The sequence below is a fragment of the Poecilia reticulata genome, linkage group LG9 (assembly GCF_000633615.1).
Source record: "Poecilia reticulata strain Guanapo linkage group LG9, Guppy_female_1.0+MT, whole genome shotgun sequence".
Taxonomy (NCBI): domain Eukaryota; kingdom Metazoa; phylum Chordata; class Actinopteri; order Cyprinodontiformes; family Poeciliidae; genus Poecilia; species Poecilia reticulata.
In genome coordinates, this window is record NC_024339.1 from 7,791,447 (window position 1) to 7,815,616 (window position 24,170).

The following is a 24,170-nucleotide window of genomic DNA, read 5'->3' on the forward strand; positions in this document are numbered from 1 at the left end:
AACGCTGTGGATCATCACAGTCCGAGGCCTTAACCTTAAAGTGAAGGTTGAAGAGTAATACATAATTTAGATTACCAAACAAATAATATACAGATAATTCAAATTTTAACATACACCTACGCATGTATTGTAAATGACAGGCAGAATAATAAACTTTGTAGCTTCATGCTCTGTTTTCACTGTATTTTTTTTATTTTTTTTTAACCAAAATATTAAATGGAAATTTATTGAAGAATACCATTTATTTTATTTGGAAACTGAAAGCAGCAATTATCCCTTCTGCTGCTGAAAACATTACAGTGTGTTTCTTATTATGATTACAATGGCTTTTAAAGCCTTTGTTTATTGTTATTTTAATGCGTGACTCAAAGCAAAAACAAGGAATTGGAGCGCTGCACCTTTTAGAACCGCACAAGTATAACAAGATCACATTATTTGGGTAATTAGTCAGGCTATTTGTTCTAGTAGAAAGCCAGACATACTGCTTGTAGCTTTCTCACTGTTGAAACAGTCTTAAATTAATAAGAGGGCTGGCTGGTGCTCATTTAGTTTCAAAGCAATGAGTATCTATTTTTGCCATCAGAAATATTTCCAAACAGCCAAATTTGTCCTTTTTGCAATCAGGGAGCAAAAGAAACCCACATACACACACGCACACACACACACACACAGCACATGGAAACAAGCACAACTCTATGCTCCATATACTCCAGCACTTTCTCTGGCATTTCTCTAAAAGGACTTTACACAGAGAGAACAGTGTGACAGAAATTATAAGGGGTTTTAAAAGCATCTCTTATATATATATATATATATATATATATAGCTTCTTTTATGTTGCTTGGTTCTCAGAAGGTCACAGAGGGTCAACACTGCATTGATAGTTGAAGACTTTCTGCCCTGTCAATGGGCAGAAAAGACAAGCATGTTTCCACTCCTAAGGGACATGTTGAAGCTAACATGTTGTTGTTATGGGAGTACGCAGAGATAACCCACAAACACAGGAAAAGTGTAACTTTTCACCAAGTTTGACTAGAATTAGCATTAGAGCTGTTGCTAAACTGAGACGGAGTTTAACTATGTCGATTCATTCACAGCACAAACATACCAGCTTTGCTCTACCAGGCTAGACAAGCGTGTGTAATGGCTGACTCAACCAGCATCCTCAGTTGTACCCAGATTAAGATGTAGAGAGGGAAGCTAACGTTTGTGCTAACTGAAATAATTTCAATAGCTAATATGTCATGTCCTCTAAAAATGTTGGTTCCTCCACCTGACGCTGCCCCCAGGAAACACATAAATACATTTAATTTTACTGTCAACAGATGTTTCTTGCACAAATTTCTGCATTCTTGTCCATTCTTGATTTCTGCTTGACTGTTAGGTTAGCTAAATACGCTAAGCTGCTCTAACACATATGAGAGTGTGTGTGTGCGTGGTCCTCCTATTCCATTCTATACCTCTTTACAAAATACATTTGCTTCATAGCTGGTTTATATTCAACCAGTTGTGTTTATTTTGTACAGTTGAAAATGGCAATCTGTGAAGAATGATGAGGCCCTTTTCAGTCTGGTCAATCAATCTGGGCCACATATTTTAAAGGGGCAGTAGTACGTGTTTTCCAGCCACATTTTGTGGCACAATAAAGTAACTATGTTGCCTTGAGTTTTTTATTAAATTGCGGTATACATCAAATGTATTAAAATGAATTTAACTTTGTAATTTGACGCCTTGAAATTGTTGTCTGTCTCTTTAAGACCCTCCTGCTCTTTCTGAAACTCCGCCTACAGGAAGTTATTACAACATCGCTCCTCTACTAACCCTTTCACAATATTTCTATCAGCTTTGCACTGAGAAGTAGCTTGTATAATGAGCTCAACAGACGCACAGTTCTATCAGATGTTTGCCAATTGCTGCTGGCTAGTGTGAAGGAGCTGAGTGGGGGAGTAGAAGGGGTGGGCTGCTCTGTGAGGTGGAAGCTTGGAAACTGCTGTAAATGCGAACATTTACAGCTGTCTTTAGAATGTGTACGTAAATTAGGATCGAATATGTTTGTTTCGTCTTTGCTGTGCAAAACATCTGTGCAAAACCCAGATGTTTTGCACAGCTGAATGGTTGCTATGGTAGATTAAAGGATTTCTACAACATGCATTAAAGAATCAAGGCAACACTCCAGGTATGTTTATGATGAAGGAATAATATTATCGCATGATATAAAGCTAAAAAGAAAAAAGTCAATTTCACATAATACTGCTCCTTTAATCAGAGCCAATCACAGCAGATCAACACGCCTTCTGGCAAACATCAGAAAAATGAACTAAATCTATTGAAATTCACAAGAAAATCCCTGGAAAACTGTTTTATTTCACCCATCATACCAAAAGGACATGGTCCACATTTAAATTAAGCATCCCTAAAAACACCAGCAGCAATCAAAGGAAACTGATAAACAATTATTAGCAATTATTAGTTAATGGCAAGATTTTCCATGGCAGAAACCCATCATTTGTAAGCTTAGGTTCTTGAGGACGCCTACGCCTCTGAGAAAGGAGTGAGGTAAAGAGAGGCAGGAGGGAAAGAGAGCGCAGAGAGGAGAAGGAGGGGGTGATGTGCATCAGTCCACTGGCGCTCAAATGGGTAACTGCGAGCACAGCAGACTGAAGTGGAGCGGCAGGTCCAACTACGAGCCAAGTGAGACAGCGTCCCCCTTTCCGAAGCGTCACCCGTAGGACCCGGCGCGGCTCTGACCGCTGCAGAGAAACTTGCGTCTGCTCCCGCAAGTGCAAGCGCTCAGTATGCGGACCAACCCCTGCAGCTGCGCAGGCTGACTGACTGAGACCAGTTTAAAAAACGCTCCTAATCCATTTTTTTCCCTCTCCTTCCCCCTGAGGATTACTCCTTTATTCAGTGATAATGGGTAAGTCATTCAGTTCTTCACTGTTTTAGTGACACAGTTTCTGTCTCTTCAGTCTCCTTGTAGCCAGGACGACAGCTGTGATCAGCTTAAACTGAAAGATTTCTACTATAATGAGTCTGTCTCTATTCGTTACCAGTATTTCTGCTACAAAAATAGTTGTTTTTTTTAATATACCTGTTCGCTTAATCAAAACTACATTCGTCTCTAACTTGTCTTCATATGCATCTGTAAATAGTAAAAGTCCCTGTGAACATTTCTTAATGAAGCAGGTCTCAAAAACAGACGTCAAGCTGTTACCCAGAGCATAGCCACTGTTTGAGGAAACGAAAGTCTTACCTTTACTCATTCAATCCATGTTGTTGCATGCATTTTCAGAAACTGAGTCATCCCTTTGATTGCCTGTGCCCCACTCTACCCCCAACAGGTTCTGTGATGTTGGACTGGAGGTTATCTTGTCTTCTTCTGCAGGCAGCTGTTCTGCTGCTGCTCAGCAAGGGGGAGAGGATGTGCCCTGCGAGTTGTCGCTGTGAAGGAAAGATTGTTTATTGCGAGTCCGGCATCTTCCAAGACATTCCAATAAACATCACGACGGGGTGTCAGGGTTTGTCTCTGCGCTATAACAACCTGCTGGTTCTGCTGCCGTACCAGTTTGCCCAGCTCAATCAGCTCATCTGGCTTTACTTGGACCACAACTCCATCCACAGCATCGACGCCTTAGCCTTCCACGGCGTGCGCAGGCTGAAGGAGCTTATTCTGAGCTCCAACAGGCTGAGCTTTCTGCACAACAACACATTCAGTGCCATACCGAACCTGAGAAATCTGGACCTTTCCTATAATCAGCTGCAGTCTCTGCAGCCAGGCTATTTCTACGGGCTGCGCAAGCTGCAGAATCTGCACCTCAGATCTAACGGGCTGAAACAGATCCTCATTCGCACGTTTCTGGAATGCCGCGGCTTGGAGTTTTTGGACTTGGGTTACAACCGCTTGCGCAGCCTCACTCGCACCACGTTTTTGGGGCTCTTCAAGCTGAGAGAGCTACATTTGGAACACAATCAATTCTCCCGGATTAATTTCTACATTTTCCCACGCCTTACCAATCTCCAGGCGCTCTATCTGGCATGGAACCGCATCCGGTCGATAAGCCAAGGGGTTCCTTGGACCTGGCCGAAACTGCAGAAGCTGGATCTTTCTGGGAACGAAATCCAAACGCTGGAGCCGGACGTTTTCCGCTGTATGCCGAGCTTGCAGACGCTTAACCTGGAAACTAACAAGCTGAGCAGCGTTCCTGTGGAGGTGGTGGAGGCGTGGACTGCCCTGACCACAATCAGCCTGGCGGGCAACGCCTGGGACTGCAGCCCCAGCATCTGCCCCCTCATGGGCTGGCTCCGGACTTTCAGGGACCCCAAAGACATCAACATGATTTGCAGCGGTCCCAAGGCCACGCAGGGCGAAAGGGTGGTGGACGTGGTGAGGAATCGCTCGATATGTGCGGACGCTGCAAACATGTTCTCGACCACAACTGTGGTCATTCTGACCTCCACCCAAGCTGTGAGTGTCACGGTTTGGCCGGCAGCCACCGGAGTCCCGGCCCTGACTCGTCCATCACCGCCGCCACAGAAATTTACCCCATCTCCTCTGAGTCCTGGCGGGACACACATAAAGATGGCGGATCCCAAAGCCGCCTCCACCACCACCACCCTGAGCTCTACGCCCCCCTTCTCTCCACAGACCTCCACGCCATTTATCCCAGAGCTGCAGTTTGAACATATGGCTTTCCATAAAATCATTGCAGGCAGTGTAGCCCTGTTCCTGTCAGTGGCATTGATCCTGCTGGTTATTTACGTCTCGTGGAGGCGCTACCCCAACACCATGAGGCAGCTGCAGGAGCACTCAGTCAACCATAAGCGCAGGAAAAAGGCCCGCAAGCAGGAACAGGACCTGAATTCTCAGCTGCAGGAGTACTACCTGACTTACCACTCCAACTCGGAGGCGCTGGACTCGTTGGTGAATGAAAACAGGCCGTGCACATGCACCATTTCAGGATCCATAGAGTGCGAGGTGTGAGTGCTCCGCCTTCAGGAGACATGCGGTCTCGTTTTTCGAGCGGAGATAAATGGATTTTTATTTTTTCTCTGTTGGAAGATAAGGAGGCTTTATCTCTGATGCAAGCAGATAGTCTGCAGCGCTGAAGGAAATACTTGGGGCTTTTGGCACGACGATGTGCACAGAAAGGATGAATTGAATGGGAAGATATATTTGGAGCTAATTATCGCCCCGACTGACATGGGAGGAGTGGTGGGATTAGCTGTGTACGGTCCAAACCCACGACGGGACATCTGCTGCGGCACAAATGGGCTCTGCAGAGAGACTGACCTTGTTCTTAGTCAGAGCATACTCTCATGAACCTACAAAGCCACTGTTTTTACTTACTCATTCGGTTCCAATCATGTAGCTCGTAAAGCATTTAGGACATATGCGCTCTCTGTGAGTTTGTACGTGTGCGAGTGCGTCCCGTTGCCATCTGGTCAGACGACTAACAGCTCTGCACCTTCTTCTCACAGATAGCATTAGTCCGGTTGAGTTATTCCACAGTTGGCAGACGGGCTCAGCCGTAGCAGCCGTACCCAGTGTGTGTGTGTGCGCGCGCATGTGTGTGTGTGTGTATGATGGGGGTGGGGGGCAATCACAAAGAGAGCATCATTTGCATGAAGCCACTCTCCTTATTAAAGATGCTTCTCTTCCATGGGAGATGATCTGTCTGAACGGATAAAAGAAAATATGTACGTTTTCCGTTTGTATCGTCACAATCGACCCAAATGAGGGATATTTAAAGCTCATGAGACTAACCTCAGGACTGAGATGTACAAATGTGTCAGGTCCAGTTAAGGCCTTGGATGACTGTGTGTGCGTGTGTGAGAGTGTGTGCGAGTGAGTGTGAGAGGAGTAACAGCGTTAATTTTCATATCAAGTTTTGTATTCATTATTGCTGTCATTATATTTATGCATTGTTTGTGTAAAGATATATTAATATGTGTGTTTTTGACTGTACAAATTAAAAGAAACACTGATGGTTGATGGGAGGAAAACAAAAAAAAAAAGAAATCACAAGACAGAAAAAAAGTCTGTACTTTACCCATTCATGACAGGAGCAGTGGCAAAAGTGTACACACTCTGGTTAAAACGCCATTTCATGAGGTAAAACCTTTAATTTGATACATGTCAGTTCAACTGAAGAAACAGAGGGAAAATAGAACAAAGAGAAAAGTGCAATAGCCCGGTTGCATAAATTTGCACACCATCAAATTAACACGCACCTTTTGGTTTCATCTCAGCGTGAAGATTCACACCAACTTCATGTTGTTGGGAATCAGATTAAATCGAGATGATGCTCATCTGTCCTGATGTTTGCTCGTTTGCCTCTGTTAGCTAAAGCCCTCGTTTCCAGAGAGAGAGGTCACAAAGGATCAAATGGATCTCGTTGTGTGAAGGTACCAAAAAATTACACTGCAACGTTTGTATGCCATGGTCCATTGAATAAACTCATCAACAACTGAGGAGATTAATTGCAAAATAAGTGACACATTTAATAAAACAAGAGCCGGGGGGCTGCCAAGAGGATTACAGCAACACTTGGAAGAGTTATAGGATTCCTGTTGCTTTCTGGTTGTACTGCAGTAAAGCCTTACCCCTCCCCCCCTTATAAAACCTAATTGTTTTGTTGTCTAGAAGCCTCTTATAGCCTTCAAATTTAATTGTAATTTGTAAAAATAAATAAAATCATAAGACCTTAGGTCTCTGAAAAACGTCTCTAACCTGGTCATCTGCCTCCGGTTCTGCTCTCTCTCCACATGTAAACACAGTGTCCTGTGTTTACATGTGACTGTTGTGTTCTGCATTTCTCTGTCAACTTTGTGGCTGAAAATCACTTATGAATATTTTTCTGGGAAAACCCCCCCCCAAAAAAAACACGAGGAATGACAAGAACTAAATAACACAGAAGAAATGTTCACTAGAATGAAAATGAGGTAAAATATTTAAGGTAATCTATATCCAGTCAGATCAAATTTAAGTTATGTGGAAAGGAGAAATGGCCACTGTGACCTCTTTACCGAGGTCATGTGTGTTGAAACAGCAAACAGTATTGTTTCTCGTGTGATGACGAGCTAAAGTTTCATTTTCTAACGTGTGGTTCAACAATACCATGCACAACAAAACCTTGTGTTAAAAGTTTTTTCAACTAACATGAAAGAAATAAAACTTTTAATATCACCTTGTTGTTGGAACTGAAATACTCAGTTCATTTTTCTCCAGTAGCGAAACAGTTTATTGAGGTTTTACGCTTGTTAGAACCAGAATCAGGAAGACATTGATGCTGTTTGGTTAAGCCTGTGTTTACTTATTGCACTTTGTATCGCTATGACATCATTCACCAACTTTACACAACACCGCAGTAGATGACCAAACTGCAAACAAAGCTGCACTAAATATTCCAAAGAGTAAAAGTAAGTTAAAGCGTTTCAGTCAAAACTAACATTTCTATTTGTGTGATTAAGTATGGCTGATAAACAGAAGAAAATATGTTGGTTTGGTTAAATATTCTGGTAAAACGACTAATGTTGGAGTGAAGTCAAACTCGAACTTTTCACTGTGCATCACCAAAAAAAATAAAATAAAATCCTCCCCACAATGAAGCATGGTGGTGGCAGCATCATGCATTACTGTTCTCCTTATGAAACTGGGTTTTTTTTGTCAAGACTGATTAAGAAGTTCTGGAGGTTTTGGGTCCATTTTGACTCAAAACTAAAGGTGAAGAGAGATCTCATGTTTTCCCATCAAAATAAGCCCAAACAAAAACAACGGCTTCACCAGAAGAAGATTAATGGTTCAGAATGGCAGAGGCAGATCGCCGGACTAAATATAACTGAGCATCTGGGCAAATATTAGCAGCAGAAGATGTAGAGTGCAGATAGAGCAATCTGCAAGCTGAAATTGAATAAAAAGGTGCTTCAACAAAGCGTTAGTTTAAGGGATTCATACTTATGTAACCAGGCTCCTCCTGCTTTTTAAAAGTTTTATGTACCCCACCCCGCCATAACAGATTGCTTCGTTTTTATGATTAAGTGTACTAAGCTAATGTCACATTAAAGGTGAGAATAGTTTTAAAACTATTTATCATGGTGTCTTTTTATTTTATTATTTTTTTTTACATAAAAACAAAACTTAACAAGGGGTATGCACACTTATAACAGCCACTGTGTGGAAAGAAAGAAATGCCTTTTAATCCGTGTGTTTTTGCCTGAAAGTGACACATTTCGGTTGCGTTTCGAAGGCGGCTGTCGTGGTTCCAGATGCCTCCTTTTGCTACTTTTTTTCTGCGAGCTCCTCTGGTATTCCCAAATCCCTGACGGAAATGTTCATTCAACCCGCCACAAGTGGATTACACGCTCCACCTTGGGCTCGGGAGAGGAGAGCCTGGAAATGAGCGGGTTTAAACTTTTAGGTTCTGCTTTCAGAGCCAGAGGAGCTTAAGTAGCAGATGTCTTTGTTTTGTTTTTTTCCGTGGGACGACATGAAACCGATTTGGATGCAGAAACGTGCAGGAAAAGCCTCGGTTCGACGGTGTTCTACCTCTCGGGGCGGGAAGAATCGCTCTGGCGCGGGAAAATGAAGGAGAGAGTGGAGGCGGTGCGGCCGAGGTCGAGACGGGTTAGCTGTAATTTAGTTATCATCCACCTTGCTGCGACCTTTTCTCCCCGCTTCAATTACGTGTTCATTTAGAGAGGGGAACATTATGTGAACGTGTTGGGGCTGATTCTACTCTATACACTTGGATGTTTCTGTTGGCAGCCTTGGTAAAGATGTGTTAAGGCCCAACAGATAAACGTATACATTTCATTGTAGATGTATAAACTTGGAAAAAAATGTGACGTTTACCTCGAAGCCATTTATTGATTAGTAATATTCTATAACGTCAGTGTTTAGTTGTTAGAGCTACAGATGTCACACTGGCTGCTACCCTTAACAATCCCTGGAAAATTAATTAAGAAAAGCATTTTTATAATGAATTCTTACTTTCCCTGTTGCATAAATATGACATGGAAAAAGCATCAATTTCTTGAAAAGGAAAGCATAGTTTTCTTCCTCAGTAGAGAAAATGATGGTATGAAGGTGGAAAAAAATGCCCACTGCTCACTGATGGAGAATGACGAAGGGTGGCCACCACATCTCCATGACAACCATTAGTCACTATCTAAATGGAAAAGGGTCTTCTAGGAAAATTTTTTTTTAAAAACACCAGAGTGAGCAGGTGGAGTCTGCAGATCTCCAAGGAGTTTAGCTTAACTTTTGTCGGATGAAGGACGACAACGAACGCTCTGTGCAGGTTATGAAACCAACCCAAGATGAAACATATGGTAGAAAATCTATGGCGCCGTCGGCTTCTTTTCCTCTTCCAAAGACGTCTTCTCAAATTGCATGAAATTAATTTGCTGAAATAGTGGAGGATTTTAAATAAAAACCTGATGAACTCTAACAGAAAATGTACTGGGACTTCAGATAACAATGGCTGCGCAGTTAGTAGCACCGTTGTCATGCAGCAAGAAGGTCGTGGGTTTGAATCCCGGCCTGGTGTCTCTCTGCATGACTTTTGCATGTTCTCCCTGTGCATTGGTGGGTTCTCTCCAGGTACTCCAGCTTCCTCCCAAAGTCCAAAAACATGACTGTTAGGTTAGTTTGTCTCTCCAAATTGTCCTCAGATGGATAATGATCCAAAACGTTCATCTCCTGCCGTCTCAGCCCCCAGTTGTTAATCCTACAGAGAACAAGTGGAGTAAGCTGAAGAGAACATAAGAAAAAGTCCAGGATGATCTAGAGAGATCGCAGAATAATCCTTCTGGTTAACCTTGTGAAATGTTGTAAGGAAGACTGAATGACCCCTTATTGCCAAAAGCTCTTCCACCATGAAAAATAACAATTTCTAACATACATTTCTCAGAGTAAGTTTATGCTGATATAATAAAACACTTTTTTATTTTTATTTTTAAAACCCGTCTTTCCCAGGGGTGGAAATAAATTTGTCTGGAGCTGCGGAGAGGGAAAAAAAAGCGTGTCGTCGTGAGCGTCTTTTACGGTTCTCAGCCATAAACAAGCGTTCGATTCCTCCAGCTCCTTATCGGCTACGTCAACGGCTCACAGGCCTCCTGCGCCGTACGTATGGAGTTTCTGAGTGGTCAAAGGTTGTTCCGATAAGGATTTATGACCTCCCACTGTCCATATTTAAACATGACTCAGGCTTTCTTTATGCTCCGAGCTGGCAGGGAGAGAGGCATGCTGCCAACAGAATTTATATCCATAAATTCAGTCCATAGCTCTTGCATAAATGATGAATTTCTTTCAGGGTCCACTGGGGAAACCTTCAGGCCAAACAGGGGTGGGGGGGGGGAAATGTAATAAGACGGGCAAAAATGATTTGTTGATATAATTTTGGCAGATATTGTAATTAGTGTTTGACTTGTCATATTGTGGCTGGCGAAAAAGCAATTCCTTATGCTTTGAAACCTTTTGGTGTTGTGTAGCTGGGAGAGGAATGCTGATTAGAGCGCTGTAGTCCCGCATGCCGCTGATCATTACGCAGGGTATTTGTTTTAGGATGAAATATTGTGGGAGTGTTGCAGGTATCGACCGAGCCAAAAACAATGCACAAATAGAACTCCGAGGGCAAAAATATTGCAAAAACTCACTCCGAGACACGGGAGAGATCGTTATACCATGAGGCATATAGAACCAAGTATTCTAATCAGACGAGCATGGAGGGAGGCCAAATGTAGAATCAATAAACGCATGGCAGGAAATACAGCAGGAGAACGGTGCGTTTCCTGGCCAGCTCGCTCTGTGACCAAAGAGTCTTAACATTCTTTAAAAATAAATAAACAACACATGGTGCTCTAGGAAATGTACTGGGTATTTTTGGAAAGTGTGCAAGTCTTTGCTAGCAGTTGCGATTGGTTATTTAACGAGAGAATAACATTTTTGTAAAGCAAATGCGGCATTTCATCATCAGCAGACTGTGTTTATTGGACTTCCTGATGAGCAGAATCTGGTTCCGAGACGAACCTCAGCAGCTTTCCAAAAATGATCGTACTCTCTCAACTTTTTTTTTTTTTTTTTTTTCCCTTTCCAGCCACAGACCTAAATGGTAAGATCACAATCTAATATCCCTTATTGGGATTTCATACAATAAACCAATAAAATATGGTTAATAATTGTATAGTAGCATTAAGTGATACAGGTTTTCAGTTTTTTTAACTATGATCCACATTTGTATTCAGCCTCCCTAACTCAGTACTTTGTAGAACCACCTTTCTCTGCAGGTGCTTTTTGAGTATCAGCTTTAACATTTTTAACACTTTTCAAGCCTTGTCGCTGATTTTCAATTAGACTCAGGTGTGAACTTTGACTGGGCCACTTTAGCACATGTCTGAGCTCTGATCTAAAACAATCCACTTCAGCTCTGGCTTGGAAGATCAAAGTCGTCGTCTGAGTCAGCCTCTAGCAGGTATTTATCTCTGATCCACTCTGACCAGCTTCTTTGCCTCCTGCTGATGAACAGCCTTCCCATAGTTCGATCATCCCTACTCCATGTTTCCCCCATTGGGGTTTATGGCGTGTTCTGGTGAATGTGCATTGTTGGTTTATAACCCCGGATTATAACAAACTGCAAGTGGGATCTCTTGTGGGACTCTTTAAGGAGCAGATGTGTTCTTGCCCCTCTTCCACGAAGCACAGATCTGCGGCGTGCACAAATGGTAGTTGACAGATTCTTTCATCTGAGCTGTGGATCACTGCAGAAAGCCACAGTTACCATCTGGAACCTTCTTCCACAGGTTTTTCCATCTCCCCTGTGTGACTCGATGCAAACTGCCAAAGGGGGCTTGCAGTGGCTCTCTTTGAACATTTCAACAACCTTCCCTATCCGCCATAAGCAGCAGATTTGTGGAGAGTTCAACTTATCGTTGTACCGTTGACAGATTCTCCAAACTATGGTAGTTGATTGCTGCAGCAATCACCTTCTGGATGCTTCTGTGATTAATACCGTTTTGACTCGTCTTCTCCATTTAGGTAGACAGTCGATTGTTGGTAGGTTTGAAGTTGCATCATACTCTTTCCATTTCAGCTGATGGACTGAACCCCCAGTGAGAGATTTTAGAATACTGTTTTCTAGCATAGTCATGCTTTAAACTGGTGTGTTCTTTGGGTCTTCATGATGATGTTTATTCGCTGAAGTGATCAGTAAAAACAAACTTATGCAGCACATTGACTCACTTGCTCTACAGACACAACAATCTGTAGGCAACTAAGGGTGCAACTTGGGGTCAAGGTCCTTGTCCAAGGACATGACGATGTCCGGAAGGGCAGGAAGCTGGAATCTAACTCGCAGTCTTACGATTAAAAGATGGAATTATTAAGTTACACACAGGAAAACTATTTACTAATTAAATGGCTTGTGAAGGCAATCGGTTGTCCTGGATTTCCTTTAAAGGAATCAGAATAATTGGGGTTGGATGCATGTCTCACTTTTTTACATAAAGAATTACAGAATGTGTTAATGCACCATATGGAATGCAAATAAAATAGAGGAATATTTTAACGTGATAAAAAAAGGCACAGTAACTTAGACGAATGAATCTTATGAATCTTGGTTGATTGGTGGTTGACAGGATGGTGTCTTCTTCTCATGTATTTATTGGTTTCCTCCAGTTTCCTGTCATAAACTTACATGTTGGGGTATTTTAAATTTATCTGCAGGACTGACAGTGATTTCGTTGTCTGTCACGTGTTCTGTGACCCTTAATGAATTTGGACAGTGACCACTCACCTGGCCCTTTGATCACTGGGATTAGCTCCAGGGTTCTTGTGACCCCGAACAGAACTGAGCGGTATAAAAAAGTTGAGCGAATAAGCAAAACCAAACCTTTCAGAGTAAATAATGAAACCACCTTGGGAATTTTTGTGCGGCATATTCAAAGATGATGAAATTGATTATGTGAACTGGCTGGCGGGACTCCAGCTAAATCAGGCAGGCTTCTCAGCAGCACTATGAATTTGACTCACGTTAGAATGTAATGGCACACAGCTTCTCAATAATCCTGACGACTCTAAAGTTCCACAAATTCTCGCAGCTCCTGTCCTTGAGCATATTTCACAATTCTATGGCCTACTGCTTCCGTGGAGGGGCCGCCGTCCAATCTCTTCAAGGATGATTGAGCCGTCGAGCCTTACATTGGACAAAATGAGCCCCAGGGACCGGGCGAGTTTCCTCCTTTCTCTCTTGATGAATTTAAGGATCCAACGTGCATTACCCTTAAGCTGGCACATTGAAGTAATGAGTTCCAGGCTGTTAAATCCAAACGATTAATGAAAATAGAATCAATGAAGAATAAAAGTACTCAAAGGGAAGTTGTCACAGTTTAGGAAGAAAAGTTGTTCTGTGCTCCGCGCTGCACAACAAGATCTCTTTGTTACGCTCCCTTTTGTGCAGAGCACGTCACCTGTAAAATCCATTCAAATACCGAGGCGTTGCAGCCTTTTGTCGCATGTCCTGGGAGACACTCAAGGCAGGGACGGAAAAAAAAACTTCCTTATCCTTCTGTTCCTGTGAAACCAGAGGGCGGCAGAAGACCCATGAAGAGCTCACCATAAGGAACTTTTTCCACATATAAGAAACATACCCGCGCCAACAAAAGGACCTCAAGAGAAAAGGACTGCACTGCAATTTGTTCCTTCCGACATCTTTTCAAGGTATTATTTGATCAAAAGTTGAATAGGGAGACAAAGTTTGTAGATGGAAATAACATTAAAATGAAACAGAGAACTGAAGTGTTCAACTGCGGTTTAAAGGACGTGGCCGTTCTTTGGCAGGAATTGTGTTACAATGAAGGTGTTTTGGTTTTTACATGCACTTAGAATGAATGTCTGGGGCTTTTACTTATACATTTTTTGTTTTATCAGGGATGTATAAAATACTCTTCATATTAGAAATAAAGGAGCTACTTGAATTGGTTGCCCAGGGCAACCTGATTTTCAGGTATGGTCCGTAAATGTTCAACAATGCTAAAGTCAGGGTTATTCTAGAGGGCTTTTATTAGCCTACCTTACCCATTTCAAATAAAGTGCACTAATCTCTTCTGTCTCATGCACACTTACACCCGACTCATCCAACTAAGTGGCGAGAAATTATGTGTCAGTGGGTTAACTTCAACCCTCGCCTCAACACTTCGGTCCTTTCACCAGTTTCAAGAGACGGTGAAGAGGCCTCTAAGTGTTTGTCAAACATGCTTTTGTTTCCTGTGTCCACAGAAATTTTTCCAAGCGGTCATTTGGCTTCTTCAAGTAGCCAGTCAGAAACTTTCATCAAAGTTGACTGTACTGACTTCTTGAGAAGGGGATTCTGTTCTCAGACCGAGACAGACTAAGAGGGTGCCAATACCAACACAACAACCGTATCACTATGGATTGTAATCCTGATCTTCCAGGATCAACCAGTTTATTATAGGATTGATCATTACTGTTTTCCCCCCCTGTTTCTGTGTTACTAGGTAATGATTCCAAGCGCACACACATCAAAACTCAAAACTGGATTTGGAACAGATATGGAATGCTAAAATGAACCTTTTGAAATACGTCTGACCGTACTCCTTTGAATATATACTGAACTGGGCTCCACATCCAGGCCCCAGCCAGAAAAGAAGCAAACAATCTTAATGAGCTTTATCATTTTTAATCGGAAAACTGATCAATATCCACCCAGAATTGTGTCAAAAGTAAGATGAAGATTGCGAAAACACGAGATTCTTCCGCACGATGTAATGAAAATTCACAATATGGTCATGCATAGGCATTCAATTCTTGTTTTCAAACTACATTTAAATTGGAGTACTTTCATCATTCCATCCTATAATATACATCATTCAAAGTCCCCAAAATTAATATGACGTTAATGCTGAAGATAAGTGAATGTGGATTACTGCCTGTCACTGTACATATGGCTGCGTTTCCAAGATAAAAGCACAGCTAGCAGTCAAATCTCGCTTTTACACATTTATAGACAGAGAAGGTAAAAATGTCCTGTAGAATACGTTACATTCTAGGAGTTATTTTCTCATTCATAAAGAGCGATCCCAGAGCTACTTTCGTTTACTTAACGTCAGGAAAACCATTTCAAGCAGAAACTCGGCTGACAGCTTGACCTTTCTGGCTGCATTTTTACTTGCCTTTGAGAAAATGTCTACCGTATAATAGTGCCTGAAGTCATGTTCATAAATTTATATCTGACCCAAATGAAATGATCTTGTAACCAATACACGTTGTGGGACGGAGCCTGTGTGATGTACCGGTTTTGCGCTGCATTCTTCTGAGATGTCGCTGTGGAGTTTCACCTGTTTTATTCCATCTGATTCTGCAGCCGCTCTGCTGCCCACACCTGGGAAATCACCCAAAGCTAACAACAGTTAAATGTATAAGATTTATGAGCAGAGGGCACAGTCGTGCTCTTGGTTCTTCAGTTATTAAGCATCAGCATCAGACGTAGCGTTACCCCAAGAACTTGCTAATGTGTTGCAATGTTCCAACTACATTTTTTTTTAGTGTACTTTAATTGGATTTAATATGATGGATCAACATAAACGTACAATTTAATTTGCAAAGTTGCCGGAAAATGATACTGTACAAAACAAACAAAAATGTCTGAAAAATATTCTAAGCTTTAAGCACTAGGAGGATCTAAATACGAGACAAGAGATCCTGAAACAAGCTTCACACTCGGGGAGAGGTTCACGTTACTGCAGAATGATTGGAAATATACTGCCAGGAATACAAGAGAAAAGTTTAGATTAGTACAAAATATTACACTGGGCCTAGTCAGACCTAAAGTGCAGACCTAGGTCCAAATGAAAATCTGAGATCAGACATGAACATTTGCTGATAGAACCTGACGGTGCAGTCTGACTCGGTTTGTGGTGTTTTGCTAAAACGTATTCTGCAAAAAGTTTTTTTGTATAAACTATTTATAATTTTCTTTCCACTTCACAATTATCCACTATTTATGGAAGTCTTTCACATACATCCCAATTAAATACTTTGAAGTTTGTGTTTGGAGCCAGTGGTGGTTTTTGATTATTGCTGTATGGGCTGTTGCTCAGGGTGGCATGAGAAAGGAGGTTACAAGGGTGCACAAGAACCAAAATCAAATATTTCTTTTTTGTTGAAATTGTCAATCTGTCATAACAGTATAGTATAAAACAAATAATCTGAAAACAAATTGAGCTCCTCTGCCTTCTCCCAGTGCTAATTAAAAGCAACCAATTAGAGCCGGGAGGAGGGTCTTAACACTGACAATCACCACTCCATGCGGCGCTGCTCATCCCTCACAGTCTCACCACTCTTACTCTCTGTTATGCTGCAGCTAGCACTGCCCGTCATGAATGCTAAAGCTAGTTAGAACGGCCAAAAATAAATTGTTTTCCTGCAACGGAAAGTTGTTTCTCCACCGTTGGCACGTTTAGCAGTGAGTACATGAAGTTGATTGACAGCGCTAATACCCTCCTCCTGGCTGTGATTGGTTACTTTCGGTCGGGACGACTTGGGAGCGGTGCCTTATTTCAGAGACGGAGTATCCGTCTCACAGCATACTGTCAGTATTTACACTTGAACCATCAGTTCAACCTCATAAACGGTAAAAAGTTCATGGGATGTGAATATTTTTGCACGGCACTGCAACGACACCCTGGCAGTTTTCATAGAGGAGAAACTACATTAAGTACTGAGAAAGGCGTTTTTACCCTGTCTAGATTGTTTTAATGTCACTGCAGTATAAAGTAATGAGAATTAAATCTAGTTTGACATATTACAAAGCAGCAGCAAAAAACGCTTTGTGGTAACTGCACTTAGCCTCCTTTGAAGCACAAGCAACATTAGATCATTCAAATATGAATGTTTATAACATTTTTGCTCTCGTTTTGTTTCTGATGGACGTGGTATGTTTGAGTAAAGTACCTGTGGCTCAATGCAACGGTCGTCTTCATGAAAGCAGCATCAGTCCTGGACATGGCGCTCTCTAAGATAAAAAAATAAAAAATAGTATCAAACTCGTCTCAATAAAGACAGAGAAGGCTCCACGATGAAGGTTGTTAAAGGGCAGAATGGGGGGAAAAATGAAGCTTTGCAGGAATGAATAGACTGTTACATTAATGAGCTTTGACTGCCTTTAACGATTTGATCCTTATGGCAGCTGAAATTTACCCCACGGGGTCCTATCTGATTGCATGGCAGCTGATTCTTTTCCACCCGTCTGTGGAAGTTCGCTGTGGAAATCGGTGGCATTTATTGACCTCTTCCGTGAGACACTGCGGCGGCAATCAACATCAGCCTGGCATGTCTGACGCAAGTGTAAATATTAAAACCCAAGAAAGAAAGAAAGAAAAAAAACATCTGTGAGCAAACGTGAATGACGGACAAAAGAGGCATCAAAAAGCAACTAAATCAGAAATCCATTTTGTTGTGTTTTGCTGGTTTGAAAACCAGAGCATTCGGCCGAAGCTCCATTCTCCGCAAATCTGTCAACAATATATGCCTGATTGTAGCTGGCGAGGCAGTGAAACTTTCTCTTGTTGAGTTCAAATTTCTGCTGTCAAGTAGTGCAATTTGGTTTTTATGTGATTGAAGGTCTGACTCTACCAATCATCATTCATCACAACTATTGTTGACACAAACCTGCCTCTTCAGGGCTGATTTAAATGGTTTGCTCTTGATTGTTTTACACTGGGCTTTCCATAAAAAAAAAGAGTTGAATTTGGCATGGAACTGCACCCAAGAGAAAACAAAATACATAGATTTGGAAATGAGTTTACCTTTACACCAAATGTTTCCTGAAGATTAGAACTATGCTTCTTTCCTTTAAACACAATGTTCCACCCTTACAAATTTCTTTACTCCAAGTAGTTTCCCAAAGATGACTTTCTTTTTTTACAAGGTCAAAGCTTTCCCAAAGACACCTCTGCCTACGTGAGAGCATAACTCCCCCTAAAACTGAAATATAATTATGCCACAGATGGCGGCACAGGAGCACAACTATCACTAATCGCTTACTGTAACTGGCAGTGAGCCTTTTACATCGCTGTGCAGAAATTTTGATCCACTTTGTCTTTGCAGAATAGTTCCAAATTAGCCACATTAAACAGGTTTTTGGGCATGAATGGTTCTGTTTAGGTCAAACTTTAAGGTTGTGTCTTGGATTGTTAATGTTCTGCTTCTTAACTGATTCTGGAATTGCACTGCTCACTGCGGTTCTGTGTTTTAGTTAAAGTGTTTGGACAATTATCCTGGAAGGATTTTTTGTTTTTATCTTACTTCTCTCACTTTTTTGTACAGTGCTATGATGCGCAACCATGGCAACAAGGTATAGTTTTTAACTGGTAGCAGTTGATTAGCATCTCAAAAGCTCAAACAATACCTAAACTATGACCCCAAATTTAAGGAGGCTAGGCTGCAAAGCGTGACCAGAGAGTAGAGAGAGAAGGAGGAAGTTCAAACTGTCTCTTCCATTCATCACGATAGGCAAGGATCAAAACCCCGATTCCAACGTCGCTCTGCCTGGTTTGGAGCTAAATGACCAGACAGAGATTTAGGGTGTGTTCACACTGCAGCCTGAAGTGACCCAATTCCGATTTTTTTTGACGTAATGCGACCTGTATCCGATCTTTTCATGGCAGTGTGAACAGCACAGGTCAGATTCTTTTTCGAATGTGACCCATATCCAATACGTATCTGATTCAAATGCGACCTAACATCCTGGCCGCATTCATCCGTACTGAACGTCACGGATTCTCAACAAATCTCACTATTCTGCGTCCTGATACACACAAGCGGGAAGAAAAACAACAGCTATGACGAACTATATGAGGATTAAGTTGTTAATATGTTTCTCCGGTGGGACAACAACTTCAAATGTGCAAGCTAAGCTCCACCGTTAGCCTCCATGTTTACTTCCTTAAACACTGAGCACTTCTTCTTTTTATGGCGGTTGGCAGAACACTGAGAACGCTGACGCTATTGCGCCCACTAGTGCGCATGCGGGACACTTTCAGGTCATTTGCCCGTTCAACCTGCAGAACACATACAGGTCGCATTTACTGGCAGTGTGAACGGCCCGGCAAAAAAATAATCGGAATTGCCAAAAAATCTGAATTGGGTCACTTCAGGCTGCAGTGTGAACGCATCTGTAAAGAGGAGCAGCAAAAGTAAATGAGGTGGTTTAGCAACTGCTGCCTGGAAATTAACCTGTTAGCATTTCTTCATATTCGCTTTAAGACCGAGTGCCCACAGCATCGCCGTGCACAACAGCTCTGTGAAAATACTTTTTTACAATAATATTAAATTTCCCTTCTGGATAAATAAAGTATTTGTAATTGAATTGAAATATTTAGTATGCTCTGATCTGGAAAAATGCAGGCCAATTTTTTACTTATTTCTTTTCTATACTTGCTCTGACCCTGCTGTGGATGCATGATGGATATTTTCTACTGTTAGCTTCAATGTTAGCAAAACAAGCTATCTTGGGTAACCTTACCCTCGTCTTGGCTAAACATTTAATAAGCACCCAATACCAAAGAACTGTGTCACTTTGAGTTATTTGTAGTTTTATGAAATGGTTTAAGGATGACAAACTCCTCTGTAGTTGATTTTTGCTGCTTAATTTTTCTAATAAATTGCATTGCTTGTAAGAGCGTTGAAATGCTGCATTCACTGCCACGTTCACTGTAAATGCCACTGCTGCACACCAAACAGGAAGATAAAGGGGTCTGTAACTTCCCTATATGTCAGGCGTCTACATTGTACTGCTGTCAAATGTACAGTAAAAGTTTCCTTTCTGAAGGAAGTGATGTCGTCCTTCCTTTTGTTTGATTACATTTGCGACTGACTTGCAGCAACAGCAGCAGAGAGGGTGGAGTCGCTGGAAGAACTAGATGTTCTTTTAATTTCTGCCCTAATTTAACGAAAACTAAACTTTCCCAAAAACGACCCACTGAGGCATCGTTCTGCTAGAGCGGCGGTTTGAAATCAAAACTCCACATTTCATGTTATGCCTAAGTTTTGCCAGCCCTTCAACTAAATGCAAATTGTACCACCTACTGAGAGGCTTAGTTTTGCTCCTATACCAACCCAGTTGAAAGCTTTTTACACACAGCTGCTTATTCCCCGTCTGTGCTGAGTTTCCATGTTTTTCCCTTTAACTCAATGGGGCGCAAAGTCAGTCTTGAAGAGCCGGTGTCCCGCATGTTTCCCTGGGTCAACACACCTGAATCAAATGATGGGTTATTGGTCGGCCTAGACAGGAGAGACAAACCCTTAGACTCCAGTCGGTGAAGACCAGCAACTTTTAAATGTGTCTCTGTGTACAATTATTTTATTCATAGGACTATACTGAAGAAAGGCAAGGATGTTTGTTTAAAAATGTTTTGCACCTATTCAGGGAATGCAGAAAAAGTATGGAAGAAGATGTGCTTTTCAGATTAGGCCTAAAATAAACTCTGACATGCAAAAACATTATGCATGGCGGGAAACTAACACTATCCACATTATGTGACCTGCTTGGAGGCTTTTCGTCAACAGAGACAAGGAAACTGGCCGATTTACACGGGAAGCTGGATGAACTTAAATATAGAACTACAGAGGAATGGTTTTTATTGGAGCATATTTGTGTTAGAGTGAAGGGATTCAGACAATGATTATAAATCATTTCAAATTCTCAGTCTAAGAAAATGCAGAAAAGAAAACATTCCATGACAGGATTAAATAATATCTCAGACTTTGAGTTTGTGGTGAATTAGATTACACAGAGAACAAGCAATTCAGTGAACATTTATCTAATATTTAATAAGAATAACAATAAAAATGGAATCATAATTAACTTCCCTGTTTCTTCCCTGAAATTCTTCAGTTTTATCAAAAGTGTTAAACTGTTGCATGTTTTTACCGCAGAAAACAATGACTGAAGTTAAACAATGAATTAATGCCTTACTTCTCATATTTGAAAATCATAATGTGTCGTGTCATAAAAAAATGTATTGAAAGTTTGTGGTTGTAAAGCGGCAGCATTTGAAAGTGTTCACGCTGTATGAATATTTTTGCAAAGCACTTAAAAAAATTATTATTTTTTCCTTACTTCACAAACTGTTTTCAGTTTTTTGTAAACAAGTTGGTCAAAGTAAATCAAAAAACATTAGCGGTGCTCGGTACCGCTTTGTGTTGCTAAGCTAACGCCTTTAGTTTTTTTTTTTTCTGCTGTGAATCGTTTTAATAGCATTCAATGCGTGTCACTCTGGTTTCTGATGAAACACCAATCTTTTTTGAGGGACTGACTGTCTCCTCTGCGCTGGAACACAACGCGTCAGGCTGCTTTCTGTAACGCTAACGGGTACGCGGTGAATAGCTGACGTTTAGACGGACAAGCTTTGTTTAAAGGCCTTGTTTTCCCTCGCTTCTAAAAGGAGCTGAGGTTTGCTGCGGGACATGATAAAGCTCTATAATTCAGCGTAGTGTTTTCTTTCACTTCCACAACGCACTAATCACACGAAGTGAACGCTGTGTAAATCACCGCATGTCTGAACGGCCGTGGCTATAAAAGGCATTCAGGTCTGCACTCCTCAGGGACGCAAGAGAGATTTTCTAGTTCGACACAAGTTCAGCAATTTCCGGATGTAAAACAATGAATTGCTCTGTTAGCGGCCGTATACAGCGAGTTACTTTTTATTTGACGTTGACTGTCATGTTCAGTTTTGAAATAATGTTACGTTACTGTAAAGACCTTGAAAAGACACACACACACACACGCACGCACACACACACACACACACACACACACACAATTGTATGATTAGCACATTTTCATATCTTACATAACACATAATATGTTTTTTTATTAGAACGCACTGCTGTTATAAACTCTGTTGTGGGTGCAGTAAAACTGATAATGTGATGATCATCTGTATAGCCATGTGCTGTCAGAGATAGATGCTTTGGTCTGTTGAACCACAAAGAGATCTCACCATTTTAAAAAGGTTTTATGCATTCAGTTATTGTAATGCATGTAAAAAGGCACGCGTACATGCCAGAACGGCTAGTAAGCTGCTGCCACTCAGGGACAGTGGGGTTTTATTACTTGCTCTCGGTTAATGCGACTGTTTGACATGTCTGCGGCCCCAACCTTTAAAGGATTACAGAGCGGAGTAGCTGCCGGGCGTTTTAAACACATCCACATGACATGTAGAACATCTATTTGAATTGTAAAGCTTGTGCTCCAATCAAAAGAAGAAAAAAAAAGTTGACTTAGCAAATCTTTACAGAAGCAGAACATCAATCCTGAACTTTACAGTAAGTATTTCCCCCATTGGTTTTGTTTTTTTTCTTCTTCCTCTTTTCTCGTTCCCTCTGGGTTTTCCTGTAACATTCAGGGCTTCGGTTAAATAAAAACTAAGCACAGTTTGGTAGAGTGAAGTTTAGCAGAGCGCAGCGACTCCCGACTTACAGGACACTGCAAATTTTCGGACGATATTTTCAAAGAGAGCAAAATATTTCAGGAAAATAAAAGTAAAAATACGACATCTTAGAAATTATAAAAAATTCTCATGCTTTGCTTCCAGCTTTATTTGAATGGTTGGTGTGTATTCCACTGAAAAATCATCTGCCAATTTCAACTTTTATTTTATATCCAAGGACTTAGAATTTAACTGAATGTTATTTTCTAGAGTACTTCCACTTGTTGGAATAAGAGGGACATTTGGGCCAGAAAATTACCCAAACAACCTCCTGCTGGTAGATATTTAATACTTTTAGTCAAACATTTTCAGCTACATGTCACTAAAGCCATGAAAATAATAATAATCCTCCATTATCTAAACTCAGAAACACTTTGGAGATAATCAACAGAAGCAGCTATGACAGACCTTCAGCAAAACTGAAATGATTGTTGCCCTTCACTTCCTCCTGTTGCTGTTTCATAGCATGATCCAATCATGTGATGCTCTGAAGTGCTATATGTAAAAGAAAACGGACAGTAAACTCGTACACATGACCATCACAGGGTCCTGGGTAATTGGTTCCCCCACATCAAACTTAAACAAAAGGGTTTTTACCACCTGAACAGAACAATACATGGATTCCTTAACTCACTAAATTCTAGAAAAAAGTGATTTTTCTTAAACTGTCGATCTGAGGATTTCTTTCTAAGTTTTTGGTTCCCAAAAGTGGACATTGAACGTCCCCAAGGTTGTTGAATTTATGGTATTCAAGAAACGTCCAGGAACGGCAACTCCTCTTCACACCCCCAAAAGTCTTTACAAAGGATACATTTTTGTCAAATAGCCACATTGTTTCCATGGCAGATTAACCTTAGATTACAGAAAATTACTTTAAATTATAAATAGTCAAAGGGAGAACAAAGAGCTCATTATACAAAAGCAAACTCCCATGACTCATTGTCCTTTATGTAAATAAACTACAAATGTATGAAATTGGAGTCACATTTCCCTGTTTGGATTATTTTGTAGAGTTTTGGCAGTTTGTAGAAAATGACAGTGGTTCATAACTTGTCATAGTGGGAATGAAACACCCCAACAACTTGTTCAAATTTACACACGGCAGAACCAAATATCCTGCGGTGGACTGAAAAATATCAAAACCGCACAGGAATGAAACTGGAGTCACATAATTACTTTTTCAACAGCACGCTATCTGGGGAGTGTACAAACCTTTCTATAAATCCTAACCAAACATCACAAATATGCACATAATTGGTGCAAAGCATCTCGTGGAATGAGGATCAATTTTGTTCTAAAAAGTCGAGTGTGAAAAAAACCCAAACTGCAAAATTACAGAAACAGGGCCATGTAACGTACATTTTCTGTACATGATGAAGAATAATGTTAAGTCATCGAATATCAAACTCACTACCAAAAGTCCTATGGCGTACAGCGCCTGAAAGATGTTTCAATAAAACTGGAAACATGCTTGTTGTTGGAAAAAAATCCAACATGTGACTGTGACTGAAACTGAGAATTTTAATAAAAGTCAACAAGCTACAGGAACAATGTGGAGTCATTAGGACATGAACAATGAGAACCAAAGAGCTTAAATACTGAAGCAGAGGGGAAATGACTGAGCAACCAGAGGAACTAATCAGAGGCAAGAGGGGAACAAATAA

At 41.1% G+C, this 24,170-nt stretch overlaps 1 protein-coding gene across 2 annotated transcripts; it reads left to right on the forward strand.

The window, feature by feature from the left end:
* The first annotated feature begins 2,586 nt into the window (after positions 1-2,586).
* LOC103469683 (leucine-rich repeat transmembrane neuronal protein 4-like) lies at positions 2,587-7,604 on the forward strand. Of its 2 annotated transcripts, none has more exons than XM_008417535.2 (2): positions 2,587-2,917; positions 3,342-7,604. In XM_008417535.2, the coding sequence occupies exons 1-2, from the start codon at positions 2,914-2,916 to the stop codon at positions 4,979-4,981; spliced, it is 1,644 nt and encodes a 547-aa protein (XP_008415757.1). In that variant the 5' UTR covers positions 2,587-2,913; the 3' UTR covers positions 4,982-7,604. The 2 variants fall into 2 exon arrangements, with proteins under 2 accessions (XP_008415757.1, XP_017162415.1); XM_017306926.1 differs by having other exon boundaries at positions 3,386-7,604.
* Positions 7,605-24,170: the final 16,566 nt, after the last annotated feature.